General features: G+C 46.3%; 3 protein-coding genes across 3 annotated transcripts; 1 reads left to right on the top strand and 2 right to left on the bottom strand.

Moving 5' to 3' along the window:
- Positions 1–8,758: 8,758 nt before the first annotated feature.
- Positions 8,759–10,336, top strand: PHALS_07964 (Predicted coiled-coil protein; the record flags this gene model as incomplete). The annotated part of the gene is made up of 4 exons (XM_024721518.1): positions 8,759–9,685; positions 9,757–9,929; positions 9,997–10,083; positions 10,156–10,336. The coding sequence occupies 4 exons, from the start codon at positions 8,759–8,761 to the stop codon at positions 10,334–10,336; spliced, it is 1,368 nt and encodes a 455-aa protein (XP_024586609.1).
- A 1,273-nt stretch (positions 10,337–11,609) lies between these two features.
- Positions 11,610–11,991, bottom strand: PHALS_07963 (uncharacterized protein; the record flags this gene model as incomplete). The annotated part of the gene is made up of 2 exons (XM_024721517.1): positions 11,610–11,825; positions 11,944–11,991. 2 exons carry the CDS (start codon positions 11,989–11,991, stop codon positions 11,610–11,612), a joined length of 264 nt encoding a protein of 87 aa, XP_024586608.1.
- Positions 11,992–15,548: 3,557 nt separating this feature from the next.
- On the bottom strand, positions 15,549–15,786 carry PHALS_07962 (uncharacterized protein; the record flags this gene model as incomplete). The annotated part of the gene is made up of 2 exons (XM_024721516.1): positions 15,549–15,595; positions 15,636–15,786. The coding sequence occupies 2 exons, from the start codon at positions 15,784–15,786 to the stop codon at positions 15,549–15,551; spliced, it is 198 nt and encodes a 65-aa protein (XP_024586607.1).
- Between the last annotated feature and the right edge of the window lie 1,410 nt (positions 15,787–17,196).

Raw genomic sequence — 17,196 nt, 5'->3', positions numbered from 1 at the left:
GAGCAGCGCTCAGTGAGTTACGTGCCACTCCACGATCAGCCCGCGAGCCACGCTCGGGTCTCCTGTCCGAAACACCTTTGGTGTTCGACAACTTGGATACTCCGATTTCCAGCACATTGACCGTCCCGGTCCAGTAACCGCGCCAATAGCGTTTCTGCTTCTTAGCAGAGGTGGATTCATGACTCACCAAGCTCCTCTAAAAGACATGCGCGTAGCGCTCAAGATCTTTGACGTCCAATCAATCCATGGCTCATGGTGTTCCAACCATGCCATACCAAGGATAAGGTCATACCTTGCATCAAAGTCTAAGATTAGAAAGCGTTCCACGCTATCAAAGTAAAAATAAACTTGACACCGAGGTCCATAGGGACCCTCGGCACAGTGCAACAAGTCCCCGTCGCTTAACGAACAGTGATGGTGTCACTCAAACGCGCTTCCAGCGCCTCGGCATACAGCTGACTTCCTTTGATCGTGGAGTGTCGAGCATAACTGTTTGACGCACCAGAATCGTTAAAGATTTTTCATGGCTTCTCAAAGCCCTTCAAGGTCGCTTTTACGACCAGAAAGCCCGGATCATATACACGTTTCGTGTTCAAGAGCACGGAGCTCTTCAAGGCTGAGTTCTGCTGGACTCTACCTCTTTGAGGCTCAACAGAACTCAGTCCCCCAAGTAGGGCGCCCCACGCCTACTAAGTGTTCTCAGCCTCCGCAACAAACCAGATTGATTAGAAGCGGGACGTCGGTTCGACAAACCTTTACGTACCTTGTGCAGGGAACGACCAGTCCGAAGGTGAAGGGTGTCTCCGCAGACAAACACCATCGGGTGTTTACACGCTGCTCGGCAGCTCGGAGCCTTCGCTCTTCTCTCTCAGCATAGCTGTGATCCATTGGCTCAGGCCCGCTCGACAAGGTCTGAAGGGGATACATTCCAATCAAATTATGTTGAGTTGAAGTTGAGTTTGGCAATCAATGTCTCGCTCGCCGCATTTTCAAAAGAAGACGGATGAACACGGAAGACTTCCATTCTGGCCACACCAGTGCGGAGGCCCTCCATAAAGACGGTCACTGCGACCGCCTTGGGAGTGGATAGGCTGCCATCCTGGCGATGAGAGTACGCAACGTCTTTGATAAAGTTCACCAATTCCTTCTTGCCCTATCGGGCAGTCGATCGCACGCGATATGCCTGAATAGGCGGCGAGAACACTTGCAAAAGCTACAGCTTCAGCTTCTTCCAGGAGGGGTTCGCAGCTTCAAACTTAGCACGCACGTTGGTGCCCATCCTCGCGCTCGCCCCCCGAGCTTGGAGATAGCTAGCGCCACGCGCTGTTGCTCGTTTTGGAGCATGGCGAATGTTATAGCCATCTTGGCTTCTCTCACCCGCAGGAAATTCTCTCCATCCTTACTCTCGAAGGTCTTAACGCTCCCCATGAGCGGCCTGGGTCGGGAGGAACTATCCGACGTCGACGGTGGCGTCACGGACGCAGTCGATGCCGACATCTTCTGCAGTAGGTGCTCTGGCAGAGCATTATCATAATTAAAAAACGTCGCTAGGCGCGCGCTGATCGCCTTGGGCTTTTGCGCAGCAAGGTGTTTCACGCTCTCAGGACATAGCAGGGACATCACCTTGTTATGCCCGTTCTGCATGCCCTGGGGCAAATCGGAGTATTCCTCCATCTTCACAGAGGATCAGTCGTAGCGACTCAGGCCTAGATTGACTACGCAAGTGCAGCGGGGCTGCCGTAGCTCTTTGCTAAAAGGGAGCTCACTAAGGTCACCGACCTTACGTTCTTTGTAACCACCAGTACGAGTGCAGCGGTCTCCAAGAGTGCTGGGAACCTTAATCAAGGTAAACACGCTCTTTCGTTCAAAATTGAAACTGGATTTAACTGCTTTAGTTGCGACAAAGCCGCCAATATCTATAACCCTAGGTTTTTCTAGTTAATGTTGTAATACCGAAGTGTTGTAGTAAAACCCAATTTATATAGTAATATGCATTACTACTGGCAATCCTGCCACGTGGTGGCCTTTTGTTACGGTGTAGCCACACCACTGTGCGATTACACCAACTTGAGTAATCCAGACCTATGTACGGCCACACCATCTTGTGCGACTTGCCTTTTCATACAGCGGTACGTGTAACTCCGTTGCAACAGCTGGGTGTCAAAATTTCAATTCTGGTAAATTCAGAAGGTGTTCGATATGATTGCCGATGCAGATTTCTTGTGTTATCTCGAGAAACTCTTACTATCTTAGAGCCGATTGACAACGCAACTACCATATTTCTGAAAGATTACATATCTGTTCTTAAATCATACCGCGCATTAAAATTCGACTTTCAACATGTTTGAAATCTGGGGAGAAGAGATATCTACCGCAATTGGTCCATGCGCGCCTAGAATTCGTGTGCTACAACGGGATAAGTTGCTTATATTCTTTATCCATGCTATCCGGGAAATGCGATGACAACGGAATCGTGGAAGATTTTTTGTTTGACTTAATTTCAAACAAAAGCATGCGAGGCAATGTATGCTGAATACGCCCAATTTCAGGTCAATACGTATATGAATCGCGAGGAAAACAACTTTCGTCCAAAATGTTGTTTAAGCAATATAAGACACTTCTCCAATGCTTCCAGTACAAGCTGATCGATGGAATCTGAAACCTTCTACTTAAGAACATTGCTCTCAAGGTTTTCAATTTGGCTACGTCACGTACCGCGTCTGAAAGTAACTTCTTTTTTGCTGGGTATATCTATTCGAACCTGCAAAATCCATTGAAGTCGAAAGTGTTAAACAGTTGACCTTTACTAAGACCAACTCTCCTAAGGTCTTCGGGCTACCGCATGCCTTAAGAATATCTGAATAGCTGAATTTTTAGCTGTGCTGTTCTAAGAAGATGAGTATCAGGATAGTTGTATTGATGGCGTAGATGCTATCTGTGATACACGTACCATGGTATGAAAGGGTGAGTTACACAAGATGGTGTGACCGTACAAAGGTGTGGATTACACAAGACGGTGCAACCACGCAATCGTGTGGCTACACCGTAACAAGAATCCACTACGTGGCGGGACTGCCAGTAGTTATGCATATTAATTAGGTTTTACTATTAGCACTGACCCGGGACGGTCAATGTGCTATCGGAGTATCCAGGTTGTCGAAGACCGAAGGTGTATCGGACAAGTACCACGAGCATGGTTTGCGGGTTGAACATGGAGTGGCACGTAACCCACTGAGCACAGCATAAGTATCACCGCAGTCGCTTCATACCAAGCGTGGCTTGGTAAGACGAGGTCCGAGGCGTCGAGAGCGAGGCTCCAATAATTCACGTGGAGTGGCACATAATCCACTGAACACTGTGCACATTTCGAAGCAGGAGCTACTAGCTCCGCAGTCTTCGTCCAGTGGGTTACCTGCCACCACACGCGCATCAAGGGCCTTGTCTCGGATGTCTTGGACCTCATCCAGCCATGCCACTCTTGGCATGCAGCCGGATGTTATTAATCACACCAAGGCTACGGTGGATCAGGAAATGGGTTAATTCTGGACGACACTGAGTGCGTATTTCAACTGGTTTTGTCGAGACTTACAACCTCTGTGGAGAAGCGATGGCGACGCCGTATGTTATCTTCAAGACGCCGGGCGTCGGCCCTGACCCAGGATGCGTCTGCCGTAGACGATAGCGCACCACTATACACCCTCGTCAGTGGTTAACGTGGGGAAGACGGTGACGTTACCATCGAGGCAATTCCTGCGGTGAATACTCTTTTTGAGCTAGACGAGATGTAAAGTTTGGCAGTGCCTTGAAAGCAGGTGACTTAGCCGAAATGGTCATTATACAGCCGGATGAGGAGATCAACTCGTCGTCGCTTTCGGTTAACGCTGTCCTGGTGGAGGACACCAAGAGGGTGCTAAACGTACGAAGTGGGTATTCGATCCTATGGAATCCGTATTATCCTTTGGTGAAGGAATTTCAAGACGTCGTCTCGAAAGACCCGCCTTCGGTCCTACCTCTGGACCGAGGTGTGCGTCATGAAATCGCCCCGGTTTCGGGAACCAAATACTGCGTAACACGCCAATGGCCCTTGCCCAAGGAGCAGTGTGACGTCATTAACGGCTTTTTCCGTGCGAAGCACGACGCAGGAATGGTGCATGAGAGCAAGTCTCCCCATTCGACACGCACGTTTTGTTCTTCGGAAACCGATCGGCAAGTGGCGTATCGTTCGCGTTTTCAAAAAGCAAAACGCTGCTACCATTCTGGCACAGACGCCGATTCGTAGAAAGGATGTCCTCCAGAGCAGTATGGTTGGGTGTAAAAAGTACAGCGCACTATCATAAGCGAGCGATATTCCGCTGACAGCGGTGAGTACTCCGAGCGGGATGCTCTGGGAGTGGCTGGTGATACCCCAAGGACTGTCAAATGCACCAGCAACATTCAAGTGTCTTGTGACGCAATTTTTCAGGCCCACCGAGCGTATATACAGACATACTTCGGCGACATCTTCATCCGCGGTGGTGCGGTGCACAGGAGGACAGATGTGAAAAGCCACATCGTCTATTTGAGAGTGGTGCTCGAGTGCAATCTCACAGATAAGCTGTATGCTAATGCTGATAAGTGAATCGTTGGCGCAGATAAAGTCGTCCTTATAGGGTGCTTCATTGGGAAGCGTGGCCTTCGAGCGGATCCCGCTGCGATCGAGGCCATTGTGGACTGGCTGGTTCCAAAGAACCAAAAGGGCTTGCTCAAGTGGCTTGGCCTCGCCAACTACCTGCACAAGAATAGCAAGAATTATCCGGAAAAGGCACGGCCATTGTCGAATCTTCTTAAGAAAGATACGAAATGCTGCTGGAACACCGAGCATCAAAAGGATTTTCACGGGGTCAATTACAGATTCCTTCATGTACCAATACTGGCGTTGCCAGATCCCGACGGTCCTTTTTGTGTCGTCTGTGACGCGTCGGACTTTGCCATCGGCTGTGCACTGCTGCAAGCAGACACCGAGGGGAGAGATCGGGTGATCGCGTTCGAAGCTCGCCAACTCAAGGCTGCGGAGACGAACTACCCAGTCCACGACAAGGAACTATTTGCGATGAAGTATGCACTTGTCAAGTCCAGGGTGCACCTGGAATTACTTGCGAATGAAGTATGCACTTGTCAAGTCCAGGGTGTACGACTTTGATTTGACCCAAAGTCGTTTATGATCTACACAGTCATGCGTCATCACACACTGCCAATAAGTCTCCTAATCTCTCACAGGGGATGACCAGGTAGCTCTCCTTCTTCGCAGAATATAGGTAGAATATGAGCCAGGAAAGCAGAATGCTCTGGCTGATGCGTTGTCTCGCAGATCGGATTATGAGCTTGCTCATGGCGCGACGGTGACGTCGTCAGTGACGGATTTGATCGACACCGCATATGCGGGTGATAATATGTGTGTAGCGCTGCTGCAGACTCGCGAAAGAAAGGGGTATGAAAACTTGGACAAGAAATTGTCGGCGCGTTTGCGCGCACGGTTACACCGATATTCGCTGAGCAACGGATTGCTGTATTAAAGTACCTTTTCGGCGGATACGCCACAAATTGTGGCTCCTCATGATGAGGATTTGAAATAATGTATCCTCTACAAGACCCACGACACGCCACTCAGTGGTCATCACGGTCGTGAGAAGACGTACAACTCTACTACTGGTGGCACAAGCTGTACAAATGGACGAGCACATTTGTGCGCACGTGTGAGACGTGCCAAATGGTAAAAGCCTCTCCGAATGCGACGGCACCGCTGGCCATGGATCAAGGCTTGGTGGGGGAAGAATACCAAACGGCAAGCTGATGTCAGCCCTCTTACTGTTCGGAAAGAAGTCGATCACTTCCTGTCGACCACGCTGAGTGTCTTACGACACGTTCACCTGAAGGCCAGAACCTGCAAAAAGAATATGCAGATGAAAAAGGAAGAGACAAAGTGGAAAGCAAAAGGTCGGGGACCTGGTTTCATTAAATGTTGAAAATATTTCTACGCATGCGGTTTCTGCTGTCTTTAAGCCGAAGCTCCGTCCACGATTCATCGGAACTTTAATGGTCGCGACCAAACGATGCCTTGCGTATACGCTACACCTTTCGAGAAGGATGCGCACCCACTCGGTGTTACATGTGGGCTTGCTTAGGCCGTACCAGGATCCAGGGCAAGTGAACGCGGAAGCGTTGTTGCTATAACGGCGCCCAAAGGCGTTCGGCCACCCAGAAATTAAAACAGCAACCGATTTTGAGCACCGATTGCAATAATTTCCGTTTTCAAGGAAGTCAGGTGCTCCACCGTCGCACAAAGTGACGCATTCGTCTGCTCGACAACTAGGAGCCGCTCCGATAGAGCGCGATATTCCTCAACGTGAGGTAGTCGGTGCACAAACTGCTCCAAGATCTTGAGGTATTCCGCACAGCGATATGCGACCTCGGCAAGATGCTCAGCGGGATGCCGATGACGACAAACTTTGTCCTCAAGAGCTTGAAGAGCATTATCGGACGGCGATTGAACAAGTAGTCATCGTCCGCCGCCGACTCTTTTCAACACACACGATGACGTCCACTATCACGTGGAACTTCTTGTTGATCGACGGCATCGACAGGATCAAACCTAATATATTGTTAAGTGGCGTGGATGCCCAAACTCCGAGAACTCGTGGAAGTTTGAGGTGTTACTTCGGCAAGACTATCCAGTCGTCGTGGACGCTTATAATCAGAGGTATTATGACGCTCCGCGTCGTCGTAGGCCCCGCGCTTCACAGCAGCAGCCCGGTAAGCATAAGGGCCATGATTTGATTCAGAGCTATGGCTCTAAGCTGCTGTGGTCGCGGACTCACCCGTGTGAGAAACCATAGCACTCAAGGGAGCGTGATGTATAGTTCATATGTCGCAGGGCGACAATACGTAGGAAGTCCGCGTTGCGCCTTGGGTTAGGCAAACTCAAATCGAAGATGGCATTCTACTCACACATCCACTTCCTTGTAGCTCCGCTGTATGTGAGATAGCGAGGAAAGATTTTGGTGCTACTGTACCCATCACTCAAAGAGCTCATCATCATCATCTGTAGCAGTTTCGCCAGGGGCGAGCACCACAGGAATCGTCCGCATCGCGGGTACAGGAGCACCTTCTCTTTAAGCGCGAAATTGAGCGCGAAGTCGAGCGCGATACCTATCCATTGGGATTTCTCGAGGTACCCAGAAGCGATTCCGGAGAACTTTTCGTTGGTCGAGCTCAACTTGTGTAGGGGCCGGGTGCTCGACTACGTAGATGCCACACGATCGAGTGATCGCGTCTTTCGCTTCATTAGCGGGATTCGCCGAGCGGAAGCCGTATTTCACACGAGAGTCTGAGACCGAACGTGAATTCGAGCGCATGAGAGCCGCCCTGTGGGCAATCTCCAATTGCTGATCATGTGCCTTGTCGAGGCGATTGGTAATAATACCACTTTCCCTGGATGCCGAGAGGTCAGGGAACGGACACGGTATTCGCAAGGTTTGAGCTGGGCTCACGTCGCGCCGTTGGCGCACTTCATCCTCCTCGTCATCCCATTCTGGGATTGGAGTGACCGATTCGTAGTTTATTTCCTCCGAATTCTCGACGAGGAAATCCGTCGCTCGTGGCGGGTGCGGTGTGCGGCGCACGGTTGCCGAGGGCCTTGGGTGTGCTTACCGCGATGCCGCGGACGTACTGTCCGGAGTTGCACCGCTCGGAACTAGCGAGGCTGGGTGTTTTTCGTGTCATGGACACAGCGCTTATTGAGTAGAGAATGCGTGAAGAAGGCCCTGAGGACCTGAAGGTGTCTAAGACACACGGGCATCGTACGAGGCGATAGTTCAGTGTGAATTGTGGGTATTCACAATTTTGATGGGGGAGAGTATAACGGGGTTTCACGTACCCTTGCATGAAAGAGCGGGTTGCACAAGATAGTGTAACCGTACATAGGCGTGGATTACACAAGTTGGTGTAATCACATCATGCTGTGGCTACAACGTAACAAGAAGCCGCTAAGTGGCAGGGCAGCCAGTAGTAATACATATTGATTTGGTTCTACTTTTTGATAAGGAAAACTAAGGTTTTAGATATAGGCGGCTCTGCCGCAAATAGAACAATAAAATCCCTTTTACATTTCGAATGGAAGAGCGTCTTTGCCTTGATAAAGGTTGTTAAGTACTCTTGAGAGTGCGGATTGCGATCCGATACACTCGTACTGGTTCTGGCATAGAACGTAAGGTCGGTGACCTTAGTAAGCACTCTAAGAAAATAGCTACGGCAGCCCCGCTACACTATCGGCGATGAATGATGTCGTCAGAAATCGTTAAGAAACACTTCAATGTGCGTTTCTGACCCTTGATTAAAAGCACAATTAATTTTGGGCTTGATGGGTTATATAAACAAGAAGTCCATAATATCCTGTGTCTTGTTTATAGTTGAACATAGCCCTGCCTCCACGCTGGTGATGTAGAAGCACTATGAGACCTTGCAGATAGGACGATGGGTTACAGCGTTATCTTCGAATAAAATATCAGATGCTTGATATAGTACTACAAATTATTATTTTCTTTGTCATATTCCTCTCAGCATTTTAGCCGTAAGAATTCCGGATACGTTATTTTACTAAATCCAGACTGTAAATTTCAAAAATAAATCTCGGCCATGATTTTCAGACGGGCCGTAATCCACTCTTAATTGTATGCAAGTATTCAGTAATTCTTCGCTCTCCGATTGGTTGTCCTAATTATCCATGTCGTCGTCAGCACTTGTAGCGACGTCTTCGCTAGCTACGCCGCCCATTGAAGATGACGCCGAGCTACCTATTGATCTCTCACAGCTTCCTTCTATTCCTGCACCCAAATCGCTGCTTCTCATCAACAATTTTGTAGCCAATACGACGCGATTTCTTAATCATTTTGCGCACGAATGTGAGGAGCGGATCACCCGTGTGTCGAACAATGTCACAAAAGTCGAGATTTTGTTAGCAATTTTGGAGGCCAAATTGAACAGTATTCCAGATCTAAGCGTTTCCGATGTCGTAATCGATAATGATACTGCACACACAAACTCAGATGTGAATCAAATGGACCTCGGCATTTCAGATCAAGATCTGCCGTCTATGGAAATGCATGACATGCCACTACCCCCTCCTCCTCCCTCAGCAAATGACCAGGAAACCGCCATTGAATCGATGCCGCTTCCACCTCCTCCGCCTATAGAATTGATGCCACCTCCGCCTCCGTCGTCCATGGGAGACTTTGAGAATGATGAAGATCACTTTGATGTGGATCATGAATCTCCATTGCTAAAATTAAAAGATGACCCAGTTTACGCAAAATACTTTGCCATGCGAAGACTCGGTATTCCCGACCAAGTAATTGAGCACAAACTCATGATGGATGGAATGGATACTAATATTCTCAGCATGGACCCTGAAGGGCCGTCACCTAGTGGAGGTTTGGCCCCAACGATGACTTCACAGCCCACGGGACCAATTTTGCCCATCATGGCGCCTCCTCCTCCAAATTCAGTTGAGGAAAGTGATTTTTCAGATGATGATGACCAGGAGTTACCACCTCCTCCACCGTCATTGTCGATGCCAAGAAATGCCGATCAAGCGTCATCTGGTAATATCGGAATGCCGTTTCCACCGCCACCACCACCAATTTCACCCACGGTTCGTTAGATTAGCCATTTTGATCTGCTGATCTATTTGACTTTATGGCTTTTGTCGAATACTCACTGCAGTCATCAATTGGTGGAGCTTCGGTACTTTTCAGTGACCCACCTCCGCCTTCAATGGCACCACCAATAAGCGAGATGGAAGGCTCAAGTGATGACGACATTGAAGAATTTGATGCTGATGAACCACCAGTGACTGCTGGCGTGATGAAAATCAAAGATGACCCTGCTTTTGAAAAGTACGTGGTCCAAGCTAGTTTACTTCTTGTGCTTACTAACAGATCGATTTTGATCGATCGGAGCTAGATACTTTAAAATGCGTAAGTTGGGCATGCCAGACAGCGTTATTCAGCATAAACTTACTATGGATGGCGTGACCCTCGACATTTTAAAGTACGTGATCACAGTTGTTACTATGACTGCTTTGTCCTGATTAAGGATGTCACTCGTGTTTATCACAAACAGTATGGACCCTGAAGCCCCCTCTCCAAATGCGACCGGCGAAATTTCAGAGACTTTAGCAAGTTCCATTGATCTACCTCCACTCCCACCTGGATTGCCACCACCTGCACGGCAAGCTGGGGGACTACCTCCACCTCCTATAAAACGATATGACGATTCAGATTCTGATTTTGATTCCGACTGATATGTGTTGATGAGTCTACCAAGAATTACTCGCGAGAGTTAAGAATTGAATGAGTGATGTCATTATTTTAAAAGGTGAGCTCATGTGCGCTGATTGTTTTATTATAAAGCTTAAATGTAGCTTATGAAACTCGACCTCAGCTTTAATTTTCCTATGATCAGTCTCATATCTAATTTCTTTGTGCATTGACATGTCCACTTTGAATCAACCAAAGGCTGAGTTCTACGAGCTGCCAGTCATAGACTTCAAATTGCCAACATCTATTCTATAAATGAAGAAGACATTTGTGATGCCAGATTTTTGTCTTGGTAATTACCAACCCTATCGTTTGAGAAGTAGTGCTTCGAAAAGAAGTTTATAACTGAAACGAGCTTGGTAGCAGAACCCGTACTGTCGTCATCAAAAAATATTGCACAATCACTCGAACCAACAACGTTGGCCTTCATCTTCGTGGTAAGCTGTTTATCTATCGAGTTGACAAGTTGAAAATATTATTATCGATATGACCAAGCTTGTTATTAACTCTGACTACAGGATAGTCGGCGGGCAGGTACTTTTGTCGCTGGGCTCGATCAATTTGAACTCCATAGATAGCTCGTGTAATATCCTTTTTATATTTGCATTACATTGAGATTGTTATCAACAAATAAATCCCTGATCGAGCTCTTAGACAAATTGTTCCCGGTTGTAGTCACCCAATTGCTGATACTTATGCTACCGAGGTAGCTAATTTCGGAGATATATTGGCTGAGCTGAGATTCAAAGATAGCGGAGAGCTTGCCAAGCCCGTATGCACATAGGACCTTGTCATCACATTTTTATCCGTGAGCTATACATGCGATAGCTAGAAAATCACATGTGCTTACACATGCTCGATGTCGCAACGCACATGTTGCTCGAGTTATTGATCACAATTCGATGCACAAGTATTACTAATCGTACTTGACCAATTTGATGTCATGACACCCACTATTAAAGTCAAGTTGTGAGATTTGATCAATCTGCTGTTTGTACTAATCGTAGCCGGACCGTTGTTACTCACCGGTAGTTCTAAGTTTATTTTTTGGGATCTCCATAATTGTCAAGGGGCACACACTTGTCGACATAACTGTTGGATCTTGAGCGATATAAGCGATAGACCTGAACATATTCGAAAGCCATGCTGTCGGAAAGTCATTTACAAAGCAGTGGGTCTCTCTGCTACCGACATCACTTCCGAAACAGTAGTGAGATACAGAGTTTTCTAATCAAACCCACAGATTTATGAAGTGGCTTAACTTTCGTCTTTACTTGCTAGGCCTGGAGTTGGCAAATAGCTCAAGTTGCGTCCTGAGCCCATAGCTAGGACCTTGGGCTCCACCATAAACCTGTCATTCAAGAATGTGAGCCGAACGTAACAAATTGCACGAGTTATACTACCACGTGCTTCATGGCAGGATTGTAACGTCGCATCGACGGACCAATATTGACCTTCTTGGCCGATTTGAATCTAACATAAAAGCCAATCGGACTTCTTCAGTTTGCTTCTACATGTGTAATCTAGGCGATTTGACGCCAACGCCCTCTAGCCACCTTATGAAAGAATTCAATAGTACACCTTTAATTACATGAAAATGAAAAGTTGAGTGACTGTGAATGAAAACGAGACAGATCATATCAAGAGGTATTTGAGATATGGTCTACCTCGTTTCCATTCACAATCACTCAGCTTGTCTATACTTAAATCTGATCAATGGACATTCCTCAAGTTGAGTGCGTTCATACAGAAGATGCATCAATTTGATAACCACGAGTGCGTGGATTTGCCTCGTTTAAGATTTTGGCATCTTGATTTTTGTCAGCATCTCCCTAATCGACCTTCTTGCATCTGTCATCTATACTTTTCCAAAGTTCACCAGAGTTTTCAGCGTTTTTTTGTAACGCAGCAAGTTCGTTTCTTGGTAGCTAGCTAGCTATCCATGGCTGTTTATATAAAAAAGTCGTAGTCCTCGGCGCTGCACGTGATACTTGCTGTTTTTTTGCTTTGATCACCTTCTTCATGTCATAGACCAAGGCACTCGCACCACCTCAATTGAACGAATAATTAGTTGGTAAATTTTGGAACGCTGGCGAAATAATGAAGTTTTCGTGAGGAAATGCTTCACATTGTATGTATAGTATAGACCAATATTGGCGATGTCATATAATTACTTCTTTAAATTTAGACATTAGGGATGTATGCATTTAATAGTTATCCAATCACATGTAGCGAAACTGTTACCACAACTCTTTTTTGAAATACAACAAACTTCATACAGTGCTGTTCTTGGTACGATGTGAAACCTTGGTGAGCACATACTACCTAGCTTCATACAATATTATTCTAGAATTTGAGCGGTATTAAGCACTTGTCACCTTGGAGAGCGCCTTAGGAACAGCTTCTGAGCTGATTTTTTTGTGCTCTATCCATGACACATAGCTATACATCAAAGTTTGCTGTTGTACAAGGATCGATGCTAGCCTCGTTGCACCTGATAACAACCCGGTTTTTGAATCTAGATTAATTTTTGTGCGAATGGAATAGAAAATGGTCACTTATCTGACGCCGTAGTACAATTAACAAGATCCTGTCCCAAAGAATTATCGTTGCGAACAACCGCACCCGTAGAGACCCCCATATCTACGGCAGCTGTTATCAAACACGGAAAGGGTCAGCCGACATACCAGTTGCTCTTAACCCTTGGACTTCCTCCCATATTGTTCTATTCCATTGGCTGGATGATATAACCTTTAACTACACACGAATAGCTTTGTAGGAGATGCAAAGACTTACGCTATCTGTCGAACTTCTCGCGATTGAAACGCCTCATTTATCAAGCACCCTTACAACCTGTTCTTCAAGGTACTCAATATACAGTAAAGTGGTCTCAATTATAGAGTTCTGTAAATATTGGTGGAATTTTACCGGCATTCGACTTCCAGCCTCTCCTCCGGTAGTAATCGCACAGATTGATTCTCACTAGCGTATTTGAGTAGATGACAGAAGCATCCAGGCGAGGGGAAACGTTTCCGGGATGTTGTATGATATATCAAATACACCCCAATGGAGGGATTAAATGTGGAAATAATTCTCGATCCACAAGAAGTGCGAAGACTGAAGATTTTTTTTAGTGCTGGATGTGATAGATTTCAGCCACGCTGATTTTAAAGAGAGAGCCTTGTCGACTGCTGAGCAGCACCTTTGTACCCCTTAAAATATAAAATTCTTACACTCTGTGTGGCCTTTTTTTTGAGTGACGGCAGATACATTTCGGGAATATTTGAAGTATGTGATTTGTGGTCTTTTTACAACAAGTCGATGACTACCGTACACCTCGAAGGTCGAGGACAATATGATCCAGCCTTGATGATGCTATGCTATCGAAGGCAGAGTCGTCTTGAAGTTGACTGTCAGGATCAACTTAACAGACTGGTAAGGTCCATGAACAGCTTCAAGAGAATCATATATTCGCCACACCAATGTTAATAGCATTATAAATATTTGTGATTGCATTAAGAATGTCAATTTTTACATCCGTTCGTCTAGCAATGGAGATATGTGGATATGGTTTCCTGAAATGTAATATTAGAATGGACTCTGTCAAGTCGTAGACCTCGATACGAGATATGTCCCTGTATATATTCGACCAGGATCAAACGCCATGGGCAATAGATCACCTGATAGTCGAAAGCATTACTTTTTTCTTGCGAAGCTTTGATCCATCTGTTTTGTTACAAGTGGAAGGCAATTGGTATGAGCACGATGCTATGACAGTTTGCTGAGAGCCTCAAGCAACGATCGGAAAGTGACGAAAGCGGGGAGCCGTTGTCTTAGCGATCAATGTCGCAGTTTCCCGAGCCGCTTCCTGTCGGTGAAGGAGAAAGAGACTAAATGCCAGGATTGAGGGCACATGATTTCGACAAATCTTCAGGTCTAAATTGTTTCTTGTTAAGATTTACCACAGCGCGGTAAAATAGGATCTGCCACAGTGATGCCGTCACATCGGGCGTCCGATTCTAAATTTTTGGAACCAACTACATCAATGACCCTTACCAGGGTATTAATAAAGACATATTTAGCGTCTTTTCTTCGTATCTGGTTCAAAGTGGTACTACATCTCTCCGATCGGATCTAGAAAGACAAATAACAGGTAGAAAATCTGGCATGCTTTCAGTAAGCTTAGTGTTATCATAGTTTTGGTGGAGATGGCAATTCTTTAAGAAGGATGGATACCAGTGCATTTACGTTTGCTCAATGTTGCACCCACTCACCGCTGTGATTTATTTGAACGAAATGCTTTGGGTTTGGTTAATGATACCCTTAAGACATCGCAAAACTTCAACTGTCTATTGAGATATGGTGTGCAGCGGGACTGCCGTAGCTCTTTGCTTAGAGGAAGCTTACTAAGCTTACGTTCTTTACTAGAACCGGTACAAGTGTAGCGGATCGCAATCCGCTACCTCCAAGAGTACCCAAGACCTTAACTAAGGCAAATGCACTCTTCCGTTCAAAATTGAAACTATATTTATCTGAGGCGGAGCCATCTATGTCTGAAACCTTGAATATTATCTAGCAAAACCTACTTAATATGCATTACGGCTGGCAGTGTATTGGCTTCTTGTAACAGTGTAGCCACACCATTGTGCGAGTACACCGACTTGTGTAATCCACACGTTTGTGCGGTCACACCATTTTGTGTGACCCACCCTTTCATACCAGGGTACGTGTACAAGGTGCGTCATAAATCAGTTGTCATTGCACGCCTAAACGGACTGCCTATGAGAAGTGTGCCGGTTGGAAAACGCAGCACCGCAAGACACTTGAACACTAATTATCTTATCGAGATACTGTAATAAGCTCTGATGTATGCTGATGCTAAAGCAACCTCAGATATAAAAAAATAAGTAACCTGCTCTGAGTGCAAAAGAGACGCTGCTTTTACAATAAAATTTCGCCATTTTCTAGCTGTAGTAGGAGTCGATAAAGTTAACTGGAATGCTGATGATTAAGTGCAGCGCACACTTCGCTTGCCGTCAAATTAATTAGTCGCATGGTCAAATGTGGTTCATTGCCATCAAGGGACTAAAAGTAGTAATAAATACACCCCACGTTGATACGATTAAGGGCTGCTATTGTTTATGCAAGATTTATATCTGGAAATTTAAAAATTAAAATATGTAATTCCATTGTTTTTTAAATGTTCCTTCCAAAAACATGATTCGGAATCTCAATGCTTTTAGCTACAGAAAAAAACGATACTATTATTTTATCCAATCAAACCAACCATCTTGGTCATTTTTGATAAAAAAGGAATGCGAGTAACGCTCGAAGTTAAATATTTCGTTAATGTTATGATCACTGTCTTCTCAAAGTGCATTGGGATCTCGTGAAGGATTGCGGTGATAGTCGCGCTTGTATGGCTATCCTCCATGTATGCGTTAGGCAAAATAAGCAACTTGACCGCAAGCGGTAATCCTAAGTTGGCGGTGCAAAGACCCACGACCTCTATCGCCGGAATTTTTTTCCATGCTAAGAGTGTCTCATTTATTTAGGATCAGCCCTTAGTATACATTCTCTGCAGCGGGGCTGCCGTAGCAAAACACTTGAGGAAGCGTACTTTAAGTCACCGACCTTTCGTTCTTTACAAGAGCAAAGTATGAGTTAGCGGATCGCAATCCGCTTACTCCAAGAGTGATTATTGCCTTCCCAAGGCTAATCGACTCTTCGGTTAAAAAAATAAACTGATTTTTATTTATTAATTTATCCAAATTTTGAAACTTTAGATTTTCCTAGATATACTAAATATATATAGTAAAATCTGAATACATGCATGCATAACTACCGGCTACCTAGCCCGTACCGTACCGTATTCTTGTTTGGGTATGGTCATACCATGCACATCGCGTATGACCATAGGGTTCGTGTAACCCCGATACACCCTCCCCCATTAAGATTGAGAACATTTACAGTTCCAATCGATTATTGTCTCAACGAGGCTCACGTGTCCGTTAGACACTGCGATTCAATTTGTTGCAGTTTAACAACATCCTTGCTCAATGAGTCCTGTGTCTACGACACGAAAATCACCGAGTCTCGCTGGTTCTGACAGCGAGCACGAGCAGAGCCCAACTTGCACACAGTGCGATGTTATACAGTGCGTCCGCAGCACCGGAGGATATATATCCTAGGCTCGATAAGCACAAACCTCGCGCTCCGCGCGCGCTTTCAGTGCCGAGTGGCCTCGTTGAAGATGTGGTCGTCTATGAGTCTGACACCTCTTTACCGCATAGGAAGGCGAGTTGCACCAGCAGCGTGATACGAGCCCTGCTCGCGCCTTGCGGACCCCTTGTCCGTTCTCTGACTTCTCGTCAACCGAGGAATGTGGTGTAATCACCAATGACCTCGACGGGAAACAGGGGCGGCAGCATGAAGCTGCACGTAAGGCGGCTCTGATGCGCGGCCATCCACGGTCGGTCATTGAATTTCGTGTGAAGTATGGCTTCCGCCCTGCAAATCCCGCTTTGGAAGCCAAAGACGCGGTAAATCGATCGTTGCGCGTGCACACCATCGGGCCCCCAGCCAAAACGGATGGTGAACTTGCCTCACGGAAAGCACTTCGAGCTAGTTTCTTGGTCCCACATAAAATTCCGTTAGATGTTTATCGCACTCGTCTAAGTGCTCGACGAGGTGGCTCTCGTGTACCCACAATGCAAACAATACCTGAAGTACTCGCCCCTGGCGAAAGCGCTACAGATGACGAAGCGCTCTTTGAGCGATGGGTGCAATGGTACCTTGAGCTTTCCTCACTGTACAGGTAAAAGTTGAGCCACAAGGAAGTGAA

Source organism: Plasmopara halstedii (genome assembly GCF_900000015.1).
Source record: "Plasmopara halstedii genome assembly, contig: Scaffold_3120, whole genome shotgun sequence".
Classification (NCBI taxonomy): domain Eukaryota; phylum Oomycota; class Peronosporomycetes; order Peronosporales; family Peronosporaceae; genus Plasmopara; species Plasmopara halstedii.
The sequence above is the reverse complement of the archived record's forward strand: the minus strand, read 5'-3'. Positions and strand labels throughout refer to the sequence as shown.